At 36.5% G+C, this 19517-nt stretch overlaps 1 protein-coding gene across 4 annotated transcripts; it reads left to right on the top strand.

The window, feature by feature from the left end:
- The first annotated feature begins 8584 nt into the window (after positions 1-8584).
- LOC108998501 lies at positions 8585-15191 on the top strand. Of its 4 annotated transcripts, none has more exons than XM_035686457.1 (6): positions 8585-9288; positions 10167-11244; positions 11384-11467; positions 11575-11833; positions 14329-14411; positions 14861-15191. In XM_035686457.1, exons 2-6 carry the CDS (start codon positions 10174-10176, stop codon positions 14942-14944), a joined length of 1581 nt encoding a protein of 526 aa, XP_035542350.1. In that variant the 5' UTR covers positions 8585-9288; positions 10167-10173; the 3' UTR covers positions 14945-15191. The 4 variants fall into 4 exon arrangements, with proteins under 4 accessions (XP_035542350.1, XP_018830602.2, XP_035542351.1 ...); XM_018975057.2 differs by having other exon boundaries at positions 11605-11833; XM_035686458.1 differs by having other exon boundaries at positions 10200-11244.
- Positions 15192-19517: the final 4326 nt, after the last annotated feature.

A 19517-nucleotide genomic window follows, 5' to 3' on the forward strand; every position in this document is an offset into this window, starting at 1 on the left:
TCAGCCCCGCGCTACAAAGATAGATAATGTAATTGCTTGCTTAGAGGTTAGAACATGAGCCTACGGGTTGAGAACTCTTGCATCTTTGCTGGTGGGAAACCTTTTTCCTTGGGTGGTTGGGCTTTATCTCTTGGTTGGTAAGATTTGTAGCCTCTTTGGCATTGAAGGGTGCAACATTTCTGTTTCAATTCTCAACTTTCTAGCTTCAATTGCATATATCAAGCAGCAAGGGACTCGAGAGCAAGCAATAAGGCGAGTGCTGTTTAGCCTTCTCCATCAATTCCCCCATGAGTCCTCACACCAAGACATCTTCATAACCAAAAAACTGAAGGTCAATAGAGAATAGCAAAGAGCCTCTAACCAAACCTTGCTGGGAAAACAACTGTCACAATTGTAATGCCCTGAACCCAAAACTACAAATGGACAGATTCCCGTCTATAATTTAGAGTTTCATTCATGTTTACAAAATTTCATGTACAATATTTTTATTTTTTTTATTTTTTAAATTAAGAAGAGGACGATACTTCAATTTTGTTGATAGCTCTTATTTATGGTGGAGGAATACCGTGGTTACAACCGGATGCCTAGTGGTTATGTATATTCATAGCCCTCATTCATGTTTACAAAATTTCATGTACACTATTTTTTATTTTTTTATTTTTAAATTAAGAAGATGATGGTACTTCAATTTTATTGATAGCCTTCACTTATGGCGAAGGAATACCGTAGTTACAACCGGATGCCTAGTGGTTACATATATTCATAAAACCCAAAAACAGGTATCAAAGTATGATATAGGCTAACTCAAACACAATGCAATATTAAATAAAAAGCAAAACATAATTCAGACCTTAATAAATTGATTAAATCTAAATAAATCTGCATAAAACCTGATAATAGTCAAATAGTTGTCTAAAAACCTGCATAATCCAGTTTGATCTTGCCGAGTAGCTCCAATAAAGAATAAGAATAAGAATGAGAAGACAAACGTAGTAAAGAATCACAACACTAGCCCGCTGCAATCTGCACTAAGTAATCCACAATCTCAAGTAAGGTAAAGAGCATTTGTCAAGGCACAATAAGCCTTTAAGCCTCCAGGAATAAGACTATGAGCACGAAGATCCATACAAGAATTATGAGCTCCTTCTTTGGCAAAAAAATCAGCAACCATATTGATTTCTCGAAAAACATGACAAATGCAACAATTAAGAGTTTGAATAAGCTCAATCACTTTTCCCAAAAGTCCCATAGATATCAGTGGGAACATTCACCACGATGAATCCATGAAAGTCCCATGTACACCATATCCAAGCTATTTCCAATGATAAATATGTAGCATATTGTTGAAAAAGATGATAGATGATGGATTCGATCACTGAAGCTAGAATCAGATGATAGATTAGTGTTATTTTACTTTTGTGATTGCATTGGAAATTGGGTGTCATAACTTACGATATTATGAGTTAAGATGAGATGAGTTGAGATGAAAGTTGAATAAAAATATTATAAAATTAAAATATCGTTAGAATATAATATTTTAATATTATTTTTGTTTTGAGATTTGAAAAAATTGAATTATTTATTATATTTTATTTAAAAGATTGGAAAAATTGTAATGATTCGATGAGATAAGATGAGTTGAGATGATTTCTAAAAACAAACTAGGCCTAACTTTATTTTAATAAAAATGCCATGATGCTCATCACGTACTTCAAGTAATTGTTTTAGGGTAGCACTCCCAACAAGAAGAGTGTCATTTTTGTTTTTACACCAACCAATGAGAAATAGCCATGTAGGCATCTCACCAAATTTGGAGTTGGACCTGCATACAGGTGATCCTCCTCTCATTCTTTCTCTCCCTCTCCCTCTGAATCGACGAACGGATGCCCCCAAACAGAAAAATGAAAATAGATCCCAAACGTGATCTAGCATCTCCCTTTGATCTATGGATACCAACGAGAAGAGAAATGAAAAAACTTTACAGGGAATCTTGAGCTGGTAAAACTTTATGTTTGTCTAAAGATGATTTTTCATGGATGATTGTGATATGCAGTAGTAGTTCTGACTTAGGGAGTTTCAGATTGCATCTTTGTTGTATTTGGTAGTATTGCAATTAGGTCATCGCTCTTTGAATTTAGCACACACATAGTGGTTGCCCTAAAGCATTAGGGAGTTTTAGATCAGCAGAGGAGAAGAAGAAATTTGGGGGAGAAAAGAAGAACTGATTTAGCTATGGGGTTCCAATCGAAGAAGTGATTCGCGGCAGAGATGGGCTATGGGGTTCCAGTCGAAGAAGTGCATTGCAGAAGAGAAGGGCTATGGGGGAGGAAATAGGGAAAATAGAGAAGGGTACGGTTTACCTAGATCTAATTCCATTGTAATTTCTATAAGTTCCAATTTTGTCAGTACTTATGTATTTATCTCTCTTCTACTTGAGTATAAATTCAGACAAGAACTTGATTGCAAAATTGATAATTTAAACTATAAAGACAAATATTATTTGTTATGTGCTTTCATTTTGTTTAGAACATTTTTTTTTTATGATAACCATAATTGTATTCATCAGCTTAACTGGAAAGCAAAGTTACATAGCTAGATGTTCATAGACTATGTAACAGAATACAAACTACATCATTTCAGCCTCTACAATTAGTGCAATAGAATCAGGTATTTGATCCCCCTAAACTGCCAAAGAATCTTGAAACCATGCATGCTTGGCCAAACCATCAACAACTTTATTTGATAATCGGTTAGCATGTTGCACTGAGACCTTAGGGAGGGAGTTCATTAGATCCTTAATAGCACAAATCATATTGCCCTTTATTGACATGGGGTCCTCCATACTTTGTATTGCTTGAACATTTAGTAGAGAATCAAATTCCACAATCAACTCTGGTATACCCATTGGAATGGCATAACTGCAGACCCCTCAAAATGACAAGTAACTCGATTTCAATAGGATCTTGTACAACACTCTCTACCACATGCTGATAGTAGTACTTTGCCTTGGTAATCTCTTAAAATCACCCCAATACCTGAAGAAGCTAAGTCTGCAAAAACAACCCCATCAATGTTTAATTTTAAAACTGCAGTTGAAGGAGGGTGCCACTTATAAATCATATCTAGGGCCTGTACAGAGGTTTTACGGGATTCATCATATTCTCTATAGAGAAGTAAAGCATGTTCCGTAGAGATAGAAGGACTTTGAACTACTCCTTCATATAACAACAGGTTCCTTCTATGCCAAAAGGCCCAAGCCATAAGGAAGAATTTTTCTAAGCTGCCAGAGATACCAGTCTGTAGAAACATTTGAGAGACTAGAAAAACATCATTTTGCTCTCCATCAAGATCTAGAAAATTGAACTGTTGCTTCCAATAATTCATACATCTTCTGATACCACTTTCCTTTTTTTCAGATTGTGTAATGTGGGTAACCTATCTTTAAGAGCCCTCCAAGAAAACACTTTCACTTTGTTTGGAATCTGTAATTTCCATAGTTTCTTCCAGAGGGAATAACAAGATTGAGCATGGGAACTTTCTCCCTCATTACTGCTAAATTTCAAAGAATAAAAGAACTTATAGGCACTTTTCACTATAAACAGTCCATTTTGCTCATAATTCCAAATTAGTCTATCCTCTCGAGGGTAAGGCCCCAACTTAATTTGTAAAACCTCAGAATCTTCTTTAGGAGGTAGCAACCATCTAACAAAGTCCATCTTCCACCAATGAGTAGAATCATCAATAAGAGAGTCCACAGTTTCAACTTCCACACTACTCAAAGAAAATAGAGGCCTAGGAATTGAATCCTGATTGGGAAACCATGAATCAGACCATATATTAATGGACTTGTCATTCCTTACTCTCCACTTGCAGCCTCCCATCAGATAGGCTCTTGCTTCCCAAGTACCTCTCCAAGCAAAGGAAGGGTTAGGACCAAGGTTGGCATCCTTGAATTCACATGAAAGAAAATATTTAGACTTGTACATCTGATGCAACAAAGAACCTGCCCCATTCAGAATATGCCACCATTGTTTAGCAAGTAAGGCAAGATTAAAAGTTTGTAAATCTTTAAAACCAAGCCCTCCTTTTGTTTTAGCAGCACTCATTTTTCTCCAACTCACCCACCCTATTTTATTTTCTTCCTTTTTTTGACTCCACCAGAATTTGGCTATCATGTTCTCAAGTTCACTACACAAACTAGTAGGCAACTTAAAGCAACTCATAGAGAAAGAGAGAATAGCTAGAGCAACATCTTTTATAAGAATTTCCTTGCCCCCTTGAGACAGAAGCTTCTCTTTCTAACCTTTGAGTTTCTGCCAAACTTTAGATTTAATATCAGCGAAGGCCAGTTTCTTGTTCTTCCCAAACATTGGTGGCAAACCAAGATATTTCTCATAATGTTGAACCTGCTAGACCCCCCCAAAAAGATAAAATTTCAGCTTGCTGAGTAGGCTCCACATTTTTACTAAAAACCATGGCAGTTTTTGCTTTGTTCACTTTTTGTCTAGAAGCTTGTTCATAAACCTCTAGAATATGTTGGATATTGAGATTAGCTTGCAAAGTAGCCCTACAAAATAACAAACTATCATCTGTAAAGAGCAGATGATTCAGCTTTGAGGAATCTTTGCAAATTTGAATTCCTTCCACCCCTCTGACAATTTCAGCTTGTTTTAATAGAGAAATAAGACCCTCAGTGCAAAGAAGGAAAAGATAGGGGGAAAAAGGATCCCCTTGTCTTAATCCCCTAGTTGGAAAAATAGAGCCTTTTGGGACCCCATTCACCAACACTGAAAAAGAAACTGAATTAACACACATCATAATCAGCTTCCTCCATCTTTCAACAAAGCCCATTTTAGTCATATACATTCCAAAAAACTCCATTCTAATCGATCATAAGCTTTACTCATATCAAGCTTTAAGGACATGTATGATGTACCCCTTCTTACCTTGTCTTTTCTGCTTAAGGAAATGTACCACTTCATGAGCTACTAATATATTATCAGTAATCAACCTGTTTGGCACAAAAGCTGATTGAGTCATAGAGATAATTCTAGGCAATATAGCTTTGAATCTATTAGTCAGGGCTTTCGAAATCAGTTTGTAAATTACATTACACAAACTGATAAGTCTATATTCAGACACCATTTCAAGTTTAGACTTCTTAGGAATTAGACAAATAAAAGTGTGATTCAGGTTACTAACCATTTCCCCACTATTTAGAACATGTAAAACTGCTTGAGTAACTTCTCTTCCTACCACCTCTCGATGTTTCTGATAAAAAAGACGGGGCATACCATTTGGTCCAAGAGCAGTTGCAGGATTCATCTGTAGCAAAGCTTCTTTAACATCTGCAGCTGTAAATTCTCTTGATAGTTCAAAATTCATATCATCTGTCACTCTTCCATTTAAAGCCTCTAGAAATTCCATATTGCCTTGTAGGGGTGATGCAGTAAAAAGAGTCTGAAAATAGTTGACAATTTCAGAATCTTTATCCGCACCTGAAAGCCAAACTCCATTGACATTTTTGATCCCTGAGATAAAGTTTCTTTTTCTTCTTTGTGAAGCTTTTTGATGAAAGAAATCAGTATTTTTGTCACCATCCTTCAACCATAAAGCTTTGGATCTTTGCCTCCACATGATTCATCTCTTTCCAGCCATTTGTTCATTTCTGCTCTTGCTTCTTTATGCAAAGAAGTATGAATATGTTCAGGGTATGAAACTAGCAATGAATGCATTCTGCTTCTTGCAGCCTCAATTCTTCTTTTAACATTCCCAAATCTTCTCCTATTCCAACCTTCAATCTCTCCCCACATGATTTGATTTTCTTCATTAATAATTGCAAACCTGAGGGTCCAGACTCACTCTTCCATGCTTCATTAATGACTTGTTTGCATTCTTCAGTTCTGGTCAACATTGTTTCAAAACGAAAGATTTTCTGATGAAACTGAGTTGGGTAGTCTTTTGGTTGTTTCATAGAGATTGCTAAATGGTCAGAGTAAGCAACAAGTACATGTTCCACCCCCATAAAGGAAAGACTTCCCTCCACTCCATATTTGATCAAAACCAATCCAATCTTTCAGATATGCTATTTTGATTATCGCTTCCATTCCACCATGTGAATTGTGGCCCTTTAAACCCCAAATCAATGAGTTCACAATCCTGCATAACTGATCTAAAATCTTCCATTAGCTTGTTATCTCTAAATCTCCCACCTCTCTTTTCTCTATCATGAAGAATCTCATTGAAATCTCCTGCAATAAGCCAAGGTTGATCTGCATCCCCTTTAAGAGATCTTATTAAATCCCAAGTTTCTACTCTTCTAGCAGTAACAGGCTGCCCATATATTCCATTGAAAAGCCAACTGATGTTACTGTTGTCTTTAGCTTTACTCCTTATTTCTGCATGAATATGAAACTTAGAATACTGTAGGATTGTAAGATCAATCGGAGACTGCCATAATAAAGCCAAATCACCCCCTCTACCTTCATTACTCACAGCCAAGCAATTTGAAAAATTCAAACCAAACTTTATTCTTTCCATTCTACTAGCATTTAAACGAGTCTCTTGTAAGAACAAGAGATCAAGATCTTCTTTTCATGCTAGATCATGAAGGGTACGAATTCCCTGTGGGTTCCCAAGCCCACGGGAATTCCAACTTACTATATTCATGGTGCCCAGCAGGGCTGTAAACCAGCCTCTGCTGATACCAATTTAGTAGCATGGAGATTCAAACCTGTCTCAACAGTTAAAGAATCACCCATTTTATCAGAAACCTTTGGCATTTTAATTCTTTTAACCCCAATGAGTGACATTTCATCTGAGTCTATCATGGTAACAACACGTTTTCTGCTTTTAATAGCAGGTCCACTTACAAGTAAGGTAGCAGAAGAGCGAGCTCTAACCTTCCAACGTTTTACTTGCCTAGCACTCAGTTGAGACTTGTCCTGCTACGTCTCTGTATAGGCATGAGTAACATGAGATTGGCCCAAACCCACGTCACCCTTAAACCCAAATTGACTTTGGCCCAAATGTTCTGTTGTTGAGTTAATACCCATATCACTCTCAACGGTTTTAAACGCCAAGGGATCACTATGATAAAAAACTGCTTCATCACCACCCGAGATGATAGGGTGGCTTTTATCCAACATATTTATCCCTTTCTGGTGAGAGAAAGCCTCTGAAGGGGACTCTTTTGAATTTTTAAACTGTCCATGGTTACCTCCTGAAAATTCGCCTTGGTGATTTCCAGATAACGATTTGGAACTACTTTGATGAAACTGCTTTGAAAGACCCCCACCACCTTCCTCCTCCGTTTGATGGGATTTATTCTGGCGACACTGATAGTCTCCAGTAAACTGACTACCTCCAATATCTTCCCCTCGGCATCGACTCAGAAAATTTGCGTGTAACCATGAACCATATTGTTCCCCATGCGAGTCCTAATTAGCAGATGTAGGGCAACCATGACTTTCATGCAAGATACGTCCACATTGAAAGCAAGCCTTCAGAAGACGTTCATATTTGATTGGGATCCAATACTGCTTATTGCATATCTTCATTGTTCGTCCTCTCGCTAGGGGCTTATACAAATCGAGCCTAAGTTTCACTCGTAGAAAGGGACCCCAAGCCACATCATCCTCATCAACAACAACTTCCTCCACCTTCCCTGGCGTATTCCCTATTTGGAGCCCACATTCCTTTGACATGCTTGCTGGGAGGAAGATTGTGCAATTGCACCCATAACAAAGCTTTATCAAATTGCAAATTACTAGGTTGAATGAGCGCATTGAACTGGTTAATAAAAAAAAAAGAGTTGTCGAAAAACCATGGCCGACTCACTTCAATTCTATTTTTATCTGCGTGAGTTGCAAAGGAAATCAGAAAAATGTTATCACCCATCTCTTTGAACATTGCTGGCTTACTCAATCTCCACACCCTCGACATAGTAGACTCTAGCACATTTTTTGTTATCATTCGATCATTCCATATTTTTTCAATTAAACAGAGTTCTGCCTTTTGCTGCATTACCCTCGTGGCTGTTTCCTCTAATGCAATTGCAACACATTCCTCTTCCATTAACTTCAACCTCTCCCATAACTCCTCGAGACGCTCCATGAGAAGAGACGGGAACAAAACAAACCGACGACAACGTACTTAGACTGGGATTGAAAAACTTTTTACTCTCACAAGACTTTTTTACCACTATTTTCCTAGAGAGAAAAGAAGGAGACTCACAATACTGCCTATGGTTCTTTGAAAGGTCATTTTGTTTAGAACATAATGTCATTAAAAAATAAGTGATTATGAAATAATTTTAATAACACGATAATTTTGTGATTGAGGGAGAATATTACATTGTCTATACTTACCTAATGGCATCCCTAGTTTCAACGGTTTTTGTATTTTTTCCAAACGTAAATAAGCATAATCCTCTTTGTATAATATATGATAATATTTTATTTATAAAAATATTTAATTTTGAATTCGTAAAAATCAAAATCCTATCCTTTAATAATAATTTAATGGGATATAGGAAAATTTAATGAGACATACCATATATCATGATAATACTATACATCACTCATGCAGTTAGTGAGGATCTCACTTTTATGTGGTACGTTTATGACGTGATTCTTTAATGGGTAATTTCAAATTTTCTTTTAACCCGAAAATGTAAATTTTTGGGATTGACTGTAAAATTCCCGAAAGCCCTAATACTATTTCCCACCGTAGAAACCTCGCATGCTCACCGGAGTCGTCCCCAGCCGCTGCGAACTACCGAAGAAAAGCGATACCACTAAACTGTGTAGATTTGAATTAAGTAAGGCAGTTTTTGACTGATTTGATCCGCTTTGAAATTTCTTTGTTTCCTCAATAGTTTCGTAATTAGCAACCAATTCACGCTCCAAAACCCTTCCATAAATCTTCTCGTTTTCCCTCACAAAATTCCTTTAATCAAACCAGCAGCACCCTTGCGGCCAAACTCATTCTCACAACAAGCCCCCACGTTGAAAACAAAAATCTCGTAGCCTTCCTTCCAACAAACCAAGCACCCACTCGCCGGAAACAGCCGCAGAAACCGCCGACCCAGCCACCTGAGTCAGACGCACGGCCTTTCCTCTCTCGCCCACCGTCGACCACCGCAGGGAACGTCGGAACACCTCTCGGAAGACACAGAACTCGCCGACCAGGCACCCCCCCCATCACCTCGCGCTATTTCCAAAATTTCTACTGCTGTGGTTCTGGGCCAGCCACCCAGATCTAACATCGCACCTCCATTTTCACTTGGTGAGTTTTGAATCTCGGTATCGCCAGGTGCTTCCTCTCCCGTAAAGTACACGCTGGTGTGTTTCCTTTTTATTGTCTTGTTTTCAGCTTTCCCAAAAAGTGCATGCTTGTTTTTATTTATTACATAAATACCCTTCAATCCACTGCCCATAGCCTTTCCGTATGATGCCTCTTGAAGGCACTTTTGAGTAATTACGTTTTTGCCCTTAAGTGTCTATGTTAGATTTGTGTTTTAACTTTATTCATTTAGGGGATGCTAATTGAAATGGGATTAGAATTTCGTGAACAGTAGTAAGATAGTTTGAATTAAGTATTTATTTAGTTTTGGAAAATGAGTCTTCAACTCATTTGTTTGTTTTTCTGTTTTTATGTTTTAATGTTCCAAATGATGATTTTGTGGATGCAGAACAGGAGTGTCGGGAGTAGAATAAATTTCTAGAGAAGTGTATGATTTAGATATTTAAGCAGTGTTGGTATCACATAGAACTAGCTTATGTCATTTCTTTCATGTTTAGCTTTTAGGTTATGAAGGACTGTCAGCTGGATAAGTTTTATGATCCAATAAATGAGGTATTTTATGAGATTGAATCTCTTTACCAGGGCATTACACTACGAATGTACGTGACATTTCTGACCTACAGGAAGGGGTGTTACATTATATTAATACTATTTAACCTTATGATTGGCATTCTTTCTCATTTTGGCTGCTTGTTAATCCACTGTCTTGAGTTTGTTTTATTTTGTGCTCTTGAGGTGAATGGAACTTTACACACGATACCCACCCCTTTTCCCTACTGGGACATGCCATGCCTCTTGAGATGAGATATTTCATGTTGATAATTTTGTTCCTAACTATGACTTCATTTTCATTCTTGAAGCTTATGCATGTATATTGCTGCTTCTGAAAACAGAATGGCAGCCTCTGTGGCTATAGAGAAAACCTTTGTTTCGGGTTCAGAGGAGACATCTATTTCTGAAGATTCAGACTGCATTTTTGACATGAGGTCACATAGGCCATGGAAAAGATCGCTCTTTGATGATGAAAATTTTGAGCCCACTTCTTTTCCTGCTTCAAAGAAACACAGAATGGCCTTGGACGATCGTGATGAAGAAGATCCACCAATGGATGAGGATTACAAGAAATTTATGTACACCTTAGAGAAATACTGTAAAGAGCACTTCCAGTCTTTGGAGGAAGAAGAAGTAGGAAAAGGAGAAGAAGAAGATGAAGATATCGATCCTCAGTATGGTATGTTCATGGAAAATTTGAGGGAAGATGGGAAGTCCTATATGCTGGAAATCTATGGAGAGGACGTGATGCCACTTTGTATAAAGTACGAAGGGGAGGAAAAGCTGTCTGGTGGGAGTGGGAACAAGTGGGCAACTCCTGGAGACAAAGAAAAGAGTCACTCAGCTACTTCCGCAGGAGAAGATATAGCGAATTCAGCAACTCCAGGAGAAGATGGGAGTACCTCAACAACTACTGGAGAAAGATATAGCAGGAACGCCACAATTCCAAGAGAAGAAGATGAGAAAATCTTAGCAACTCCAGGCAAAGAAGGCAGGAGAAACTCATCAGCGCGAAGAGAAGAATATAGGAGGAATTTGGCAACACCAAGAAATGAAGACAGGAGAGACTCAACAACCTCCAGAGTGAAGAAACATTGGTGGAATGTCTTGAGGATGGAGGGAAAAAAAAGTCTGGAAGTTCCGTACAATGAATCCAATATTATGAATGAGATAAAGATGGAGACATCATATCCCACAAATCGTGTTTCTAATGAGGCAGATTGGGGTTCTGCAGTAAACCCTGAGATTTATCAGTTACACCCAAATCGTCGGCAACTAGAGAACATTGCTGCGGATATTTTGGCCAAATGTGGTAAAAGATTAAGATATGAAAATAATGATGGTGAAAGTTTTCTTCATGCTAGAAAGATTGTGAAAAACTCAGCCGTATGTATCTAGTTTGCCTACAATTTTGCTTAATTTCTTTATTGCTTTTGTTCTACATTGGTTTACTCATCCCTAATAGTGGATTATTAATCTCAATTGATATTATATATGAAATTTGTTTGTATTGGTTTGCTATCAGGTCAAGCTTGAGGATGATGATGAGGGAGCTATAGCTGGTAAAGAAAAGTTGGCTGATACGAAAAGGTTGCCAATGAACTTATCTGTATGTATCTAGTTTCACGTTAGCTTTGCTTAAATTGCTTTCCTTTTGTTATATTTTGTTTTGTATTTGTCTTTGAATCTGTCTTTTCAATTGATGTTGTGTATGAGCTTTCTTATATTGGATTGAATGTCATCAAGATGGATATACATAACCAGTGGCATGCAAAGAAAATGACTGGAGGAGCCCGTGCTCAGTTTAGGGAGAGACTTTTGGAAATCCTTAGCATACCTTACAACCAGAGGGAGTACAAGGAACTGTGGCATGAAATAACTGATCGCAAACCAATGAAGCGCCATAGAGATTTGCGTGGCCGGATAATAGTATATGATGCAGGTCCTGGCAAATCATATCTTGACTACTATTCTGGTAAGTTGGATATGTATACTGCTTGCTGCTTTTATTTTTTACATTTTAATTTACCTTCAAGATGATTATGCTTTGTTGATCTTTTTGGTAAGTAATTATGGTTTTGATGATAAACCTGTCAAAGACACTGTTTCCTTTCTGTATTTTATTACTACAGGAACTTATGACTTTTTTGCAAATCATGGCATGTTATATCCCATGATTTCAATTAGAATTGCACATAGGATTGAAGTAGCTAGTCCCTTTTCTTTTGCAGGGGAGGGGGGAGTTTCTTTGCGCTTGAAGTGCCCAACTGTACTTAGTGTTCTTTGCTAATTCTGGATCTGAAGATGTCTACTTTTGTTCTAAAGTGATAATAATAGCATTGACAATAATTGCAATTATATTTCTCACACTTAATCTAAAATGTACTCAACGCCATGTGAATTTTATTTTTGGGTCTATATTTGAAGGTGGCTATTATGTGAGTTCGTATCATGAAACTTGAACTGAATAGGCTTATCAGAAAATCATTTTTGAAGGGGATATGGCCATTGGTGAAATTTTTCAAGGGAGAAAATCATTTAGAGGTGGCGCGGACCGCCTTCGTGGGCAGCAAGACCTCTTTTTTCCAGTTTATTAAATTTTTTCGAGTTAAATTTGGTATTAACTAGTTTTCTGGTTTTGGTTTATTTTAGTTTTATTCGATTATGACTTTTTTGTTTAGTTGTTACATGTATTTTTCTTCATTTATGTTATTTTAGTTCGTTTTCTAACTTTATTTTGATGTTTTTTATTTTATATTTTTTCTAAGAATAATGTATCATTTTTTATTGAACAAACAGTTAATGACATCCAAAGATCCCGTCTTTTTTTTTTTTCGATAGAAGAAAACAAGCATTCAATAGTCTTCCATGGTTCCTACTTGTAAAAAAAATATTCTTCCACGGTTCCATTCTGGTAAAAAGCATAGCAACCCCACATATATCATCCTCCCCCACAATCCAACAACACAAGGGAAAAAAGCAAGGGAAAAACCATTTACACCTAGTCATCTCACCCTCCTGAAATGGACTCTTCAACCACCTAACAGCCCCCGGATCAATAGTCTATTAAAGAATCCATCCCCTCTCAAGGTTTCCTTCTAACTAGCTCATAATATAAATTTCCACCCACTTACCAAAAAAATATAAATTTCCATGGAAACGATCCTTTCTTAAGCTTAGATCCCGAGAATTAGCATTAGATTCATCGTTTTTATCTTCAAAATTTGATGAAAAGTACATGTTTTTCATAAATTCAAAACCTCTCTATCCATAACCCACATTAAATTAGCTATTGGATTCATCAAAATAATAATATAATATTATTTTGTTAATTTATTTTTTTTATATTTTACGATTACATTAACTATATGTTACTTAATAATTTAATTTGATACTTAAATTATTATTTCCTAACTTAAATATATTGTGGCTCAAAATTGGAAAACAATAATTTAAATAAATAAAATAATGATTATAGAGTGTGAATAGTGAGTCTTCAAATTTGAAGATGAAGGGAAATATACTGTAGCTAAAAGCTTGACATTTGAGCATATGGTGAATCCAATGCCAGGATTTTAAAGCTAAAATTATCAAATTTTGAAGATTGAACTCATTTGATGAGTCCAATATTAATGCTCTGAGTGGCCATCTGCAAAGCTTTCATGGTGGCCAGAGCGGGCCAGCACACAGGATGGCTCACTTGAAAGCATCCTAGAGGGGGGCTCTCGACCACCTTTGTGGCCCATCTCTGGGTTGCCCCGATTTGGGCTTCCAATAATTGTTTGCTTTCGCCAAAGGTCACGAAGGTGGCTCACTTTTTGCTTTATGTATTTTTAAGTTTAAAATTTTTACCTGTTTCTTATTTTATTTTGATTTTTGAGTTTTTAAGTTTATTTTTTTAATTGTTCTTTAGTTTATTTTCTAATTTTTTAAGTTCATTTTTCTCCTTTTCAAATATTATTTCAAATTTAAGTTTCTTTTCTTAATTTTAGTTACATTTGTTATTGTGATTTTTATAATTGATGTGGCATCTTGACTTGTTATTTTTTTTAATTTCTTTTTAAAATGTTGATTGCATATTTGTGACTTGTATCATGACATGATTGGTTTTGGCACGGCAAATGAGTGCCACATCAAAATTTTCCATTATAGGTTTAACGGATTAGTGGATATTAGATGGAAGGATCACTTTAGGAATCATTCTTTTCAAAAATGTACTCTAGGTACCTATCTCAAATTGTTCAAAACTCCATTCAGGTATGAATGAATTTACCCTAAAAGTTTACCTGTACAAACAAGGGTGATTGTTTAGAATGTGAAGTTTACTTTGTCCTTCAATTCTGTTTGTGCTTGGGTCAGTAACATTTCTAAAATTAGTCAAATCCTTGTTGGTGTAGATCTTGTTACAATTGCATATTGATACAATGTAACGTGAAATTTATTATTGATCAATTATTCATAATGTTGCAGATCTTGCTAAGAAGATAAATCTAGTCCGCTTGGATCATGCTGAAGTTCTGAATCTTTTACGTGGATTTTTCTATTGGTTAATGGTGAGAATCTTACATATTTGCAAAGCATCTTGTATTTGTCTTAATTCTCCTTGATCTCGTGGTCCTGGTTGATTTTCTTATTGTTGTGAAGCTCTCATATTTGCATGAATTAAGGTGAGTCTTCCATCTTCTTCTATTCCTAATTTACTCTTTCTTGCAATCTTTCTCTCGTAGTTTGTACTTGAAAAAATAAAAACTGTGAAGGAAATTTGATTTTGATAAATTAAGGTGGTCGATAGGCACCTATTTTGCATTTTGTGCTGCCGGTTTCTCCAACTCTGTTTCTTATAAATTGTTCCAGTTCTGAAATATGAATTGTAATCCAAAAGCTGTTTCAATTACATAACTGAAAATCTCAGCAACTTTTTGATGTGTTTGGATTCTGTTCTGATTAATATCTTTGCATCCTAGCGACTGTAGTCTAATGCATTATATATATGTTGTGCCAGAATTTGTCTCATGAAGGAGCATTCCGGCCCTGGTTGGATTCGTCGTGTTTGGAAGTAGAACAGCTGGATGCTGCCTCCGATTAGAACCGCTGGCCAAAAAATGATGTAGACAAATGGTCTCAAGTATTTAGTTGATATTGAAGATCATATTCATACCATAGCTCCACATAATGTCATAAGTGATGTACATGCTTTGAACTTGATGCATGTACAATTCTTAAGCTATTTGATTACTTATTCTAGCATAGAAATCAATACCTACAACTCTTGTGCTTTTTTGTCATGACCTTTTTGGTATACTTTGATTCAAACATGTACTTCAATTTGATAATTGTTGTTTCAGACCTGTTTCGCTTCCTTTCTCACAACCTCAATCAACCTGCACTAGAGAGAATGTAAGGGCTCGGTGTGTTGGGGATACTTCCAATGCCTAAGTTAGAATTTTGTATTGCGAGATTAAAGTGGTAAATGGGTTGAGTAAAAAGATACCTCGAATCACCAGCTTCCACTGTTTATATAGGCGATCATTTAATTGATGGAGATTGTATAACTGCCTGATCTTTTCTGTTGATTTCGTGAATGTTGAATATCATATTTTTGAATGGATGCTAATCCTAGGAAGTTACTATAGTTGATGGATATCTCATGTGTTTATTTGTTTAAGGATGGTTTGTGAATATCCTCATGATTGCCCATTATTTCATAATTAACTAGGTAGGTTTCGAATAACCTACTGGTGCCCTCATGGGGTCACTCCGTGTATCCCTTCACTCGTTTGTTGGGCTCATGGTGGGTGTTTGTGGGCCTCTCTTAGGATTTATCGTCCCAATTCGGGGCGGGGGGGGGGGGGGATACCACAAAGGTCTTGCACAAGAATTTGGTGATGTTTTTCGTGATAGTCGCTAGCACTTATGCCTTCACTCATTTGGTAAAATAGTCCACGACAACAACCATGAACCTGACACTTCCCTTACTCAGGGGCAAGGGGTTGACAAGATCGATTCCCCATTATGCGAATGACCAAGGCGAGATGATTACGTTAGTTTCTTTGGTGGGCAATGTAGTACTGGTGCAAACAATTGGCATTTTACGAATTTCCTGACGAATTCTTCTGCATCTTTGATGGTGTGTGGCCAGTAGTAACCTACTCTCGCGACTTTTCCTGCCAAGGCTCTCCTTCTAATTTTCGCACACTCCCTCATGTATCTCGGTCAATATGTATTGGATTTCTTCCACTGAGACACATCTCAAAAGAGTGGCCGATAAGCCTTGCCTATACCACACCCCATTTATCACGCTTTGTTCTTGACTTTCCTAGCCTACCAGTTTTCGTTGGGGAGTTCTCTAGCTTCTAGATATTTTATTACGCCTAGTGCCCACTTTGGCACCCCTGGCCTTACTTCCGAGACTCCAATTTAGACGGTGGGAACTTCTATTGTTCTGGTAGGGTGGACTCCTCCTGTTCTGAGGTGGTTCGTGCCAGTTTTTTCGCCTTCCAGTTTTCTCTTCGTGGTATTTGTTTGACATTGAAGTATTGGAAATGATTGTGCTTCTCCCACACTAGCTATAGGTATTTCTTTAATGGTTAGCCTTTTGTTGTGAACTCTCCTAAAATTTGGTTGGCGACTACTTGAGAGTCGACTTTTACCACAACCTCTATAGCACCTAGTGCCTCAGCTACAGACAACCCAACGAGCAATGTTTTTATAAAGACCTGGCCCAATAATTCTAAAGTTGGAATATTGATAATTTTTATTAGGCCTAAATTATATTTAATGGGCCATATTGGATAAGTCCGCGAGCGATAAATTACTTAGATTGATTAAGATTTTTAATTAGGTTTAATAACTAGGTTAAATCCAATTTATTATTTATTGAAGGAGTTAGAATCTTTTTAGAATTTAAAGATCGACCATTAGAAATTTATTTCAATTTAAAATCATCACTGATTGAAGTCCCCTACACAGTCCCAGTCACTGCTAATCCTAGATTGAATGAACTACTAGAACATGTTTTTAAATTCAAACTTTCTTCTTGAATGACCACTACTGAGTCCAACTTGAACTCGAACTTGAACTTGTTGGCACCCTCTCCCAAATCTCTCTATAAATATATCCTTTACGTGTGTTATTTGGAAAAAACCATAAACCTCCATAAGTGCAGCAACCAAACCCAAGCTACCTAGTCCAGCATCGTGATCGATTTTGTGTTGGAAATTTTAGGAAGCAATATTACAAGGGAAATAGCTTGATCATGAATTAGGATTAACATACGTTAACTAGTTATATATATTATTATTAAAACTAGTTCTTTAGAAGCCAGTGTTTATGTACCACGCATGTTATGGTATTTGCAAGCACATCATTCATCATGTTTCATTTTGCATATTATAATTATGTATGCATTGTGCATCTCATGTTGCATAAGACATGTAAGCTTTCGTAAGATCAAATGTAAGATAAACTTAGAACAGTTAATCAGATGGTCATTTAGATGCATGGTACCAATGCGATTTATGGGTGGATGTGCAAGCCACAAAGCTAAGCGTGATCTACCATAGTATGCTAGAATACTATTAACGGCTCCCTTTGCGGCCTCGAGATGTGGGGCCGGTGTACAACCTTGCACACATGGTTAAGTGTTTGGGCTAGTATGATAAGTACGATAAATCAGATAAACCAAGATAAGTCATGCATGTCATAAGCACACATATGAATGATCATGATTTTAATTCTTAGCATGAAATATTTTATGAAGACCTTATATTAAGTATATTTACATTATGATGTGTTTCTTACTAAGTCATCTACTCATTTTAGTTTATTTTTATATTTTTAAACCGCCACAGGTCAGAATATTTATGAAGTCAGATCTATAGGATGAGACTTAATCCAGGGACGCGTGATAGTGACCTAAATCATGTACAAAGATTTTAAGTTATAATTTTTATGGCACGAGTTTTGAGAAATTTTAATAAATATTTTCACGCACTCTCTTTTATGATTTCAATATTTTAATACAAAATGACTCTATTTATTATAAGGAATCTTTGTACTTAGCACTTCTTTTAGAAAAATAAATAAATATATTTTTAAGTTAGGTTTAGTATTAACAATTCGTCTTCCTCGAGAATTTCTAAAAATGACTTTGTTTTTTTAACCATTGGGAGCGGGGTGTTATAGTTTCTTATTTTTCTTCGTTATTGGTAGTTTTGAATGCGAGTTTTATTGCATAATGGCGTTCTTCCCCAGAGCCAGTTGTGATATGTACTCTGACTCCCCTTCGAGCACGGCAAGATGGGCTGTCAACGAAGACTTGACAGAGCTTTCCTGTCGATGCATTTTGGACTTCTTCTGGGAACTCAGTAAATTCAATGATGAAGTTTGCCAAAATTTGCCCCTTCACAGTGTTCTGAGGAAAGTATTCGATGTCGAACTCACTCAATTCAATTAACCAGTTCATGAGGTGGTCAGAGGCATCTGGTTTTTGTAGTATCTTATTCAAGGGAGCTTCCATCATGACCTTGATCGGGTGGGCTTGGACTGATGACCTTAACTGCCCGGCAGCCGTCACCAATGCGAAGGCCAACATATCCATTCTGGGATATCTCACCTTGGCCTCTCTAAAGGCTCGACTTGTGTAATACACCGGCTTCCAAGTGCCCTTCTCCCCCTTTAGTAAGGCTGTTGAGATCACGAGACCGTTAGGTAGAAGCGTAAGGCTTCCCCCTGCCCTACTTGGCTCAAAAGTGGTGGGTTCAATAGATACTCTTTTAGTTTCTCGAAAGCTTTTGGTTATATTCGTCATTCCAGGACTATGTCTTTCACAACACTTTGAAGAACGACATGCACTTGTCTGTTGATGTAGAGATGAGCATGTTAAGAGCGGCTATTTGTCCTGTCAGCTAGGGCTGAGCAAAAATTCGACTATCCGGGTCCACTCTGGGTCCGCTTCGACTCCGACTCAGAGTTGGAGCTGGAGTTTTTTCCCTATTGGAAATCGGAGTCGGAGTCATTGACGAACCGACTCCGGCTCCGCTCTGATCCACCTCCGACATTCCGCTTCTGATTTTATACATATTTTAAAAAAATATATGTGATTTTCTATATATTAATCATTTAAATTTTGTACAACTATATCTTATATAGTTAGTTAAACTCAATAATATATTAGTTAAATAATATATTTATACTATAATATATAGACTAAATTGACTAATAAATAATAATAGTTTAGTATATGACTATATGTAAATATCATACTATTAGAAATTTACAATATTACTACCATGTTACATGTAAGTTGTAACACTAAATTACTAATGTATAAATATAATAACATGTAATACTAATGTATATATAATATACTATAAACACTAAGATGCATGAAAACATCAACATGTAATACTAATGTATAATAACTAAAGTATTATTCATATAAGTTTTATACAACAATATCTTGTATTAATTATATTTTTTGACTTAATAAATTCTCAACATATTCATTTTGATAAATATATTAGTAATACTAGTATACTAATATTAGTATATTAATTAAATTTATGGTCTAATACTAATACTATTAGTAATCCACTTTTAAGTCTATATATAAATTACTATATAAATCACTATAGTATTAATTACTAATATTATATTAC

Source organism: Juglans regia, chromosome 2, assembly GCF_001411555.2.
Source record: "Juglans regia cultivar Chandler chromosome 2, Walnut 2.0, whole genome shotgun sequence".
NCBI classification, from domain to species: Eukaryota; Viridiplantae; Streptophyta; class Magnoliopsida; order Fagales; family Juglandaceae; genus Juglans; species Juglans regia.

What these genes read in the sequence shown, in the direction of transcription:
- LOC108998501 (XM_035686457.1), top strand. Translation starts at nt 10,174, where the DNA reads ATGTATATTGCTGCTTCTGAAAACAGAATGGCAGCCTCTGTGGCTATA. An exon ending in ATATCTTGACTACTATTCTG is followed by an intron (nt 11,834 to 14,328) that starts GTAAGTTGGATA and finishes ATAATGTTGCAG; the next exon opens with ATCTTGCTAAGAAGATAAAT. An exon ending in GATTTTTCTATTGGTTAATG is followed by an intron (nt 14,412 to 14,860) that starts GTGAGAATCTTA and finishes ATGTTGTGCCAG; the next exon opens with AATTTGTCTCATGAAGGAGC.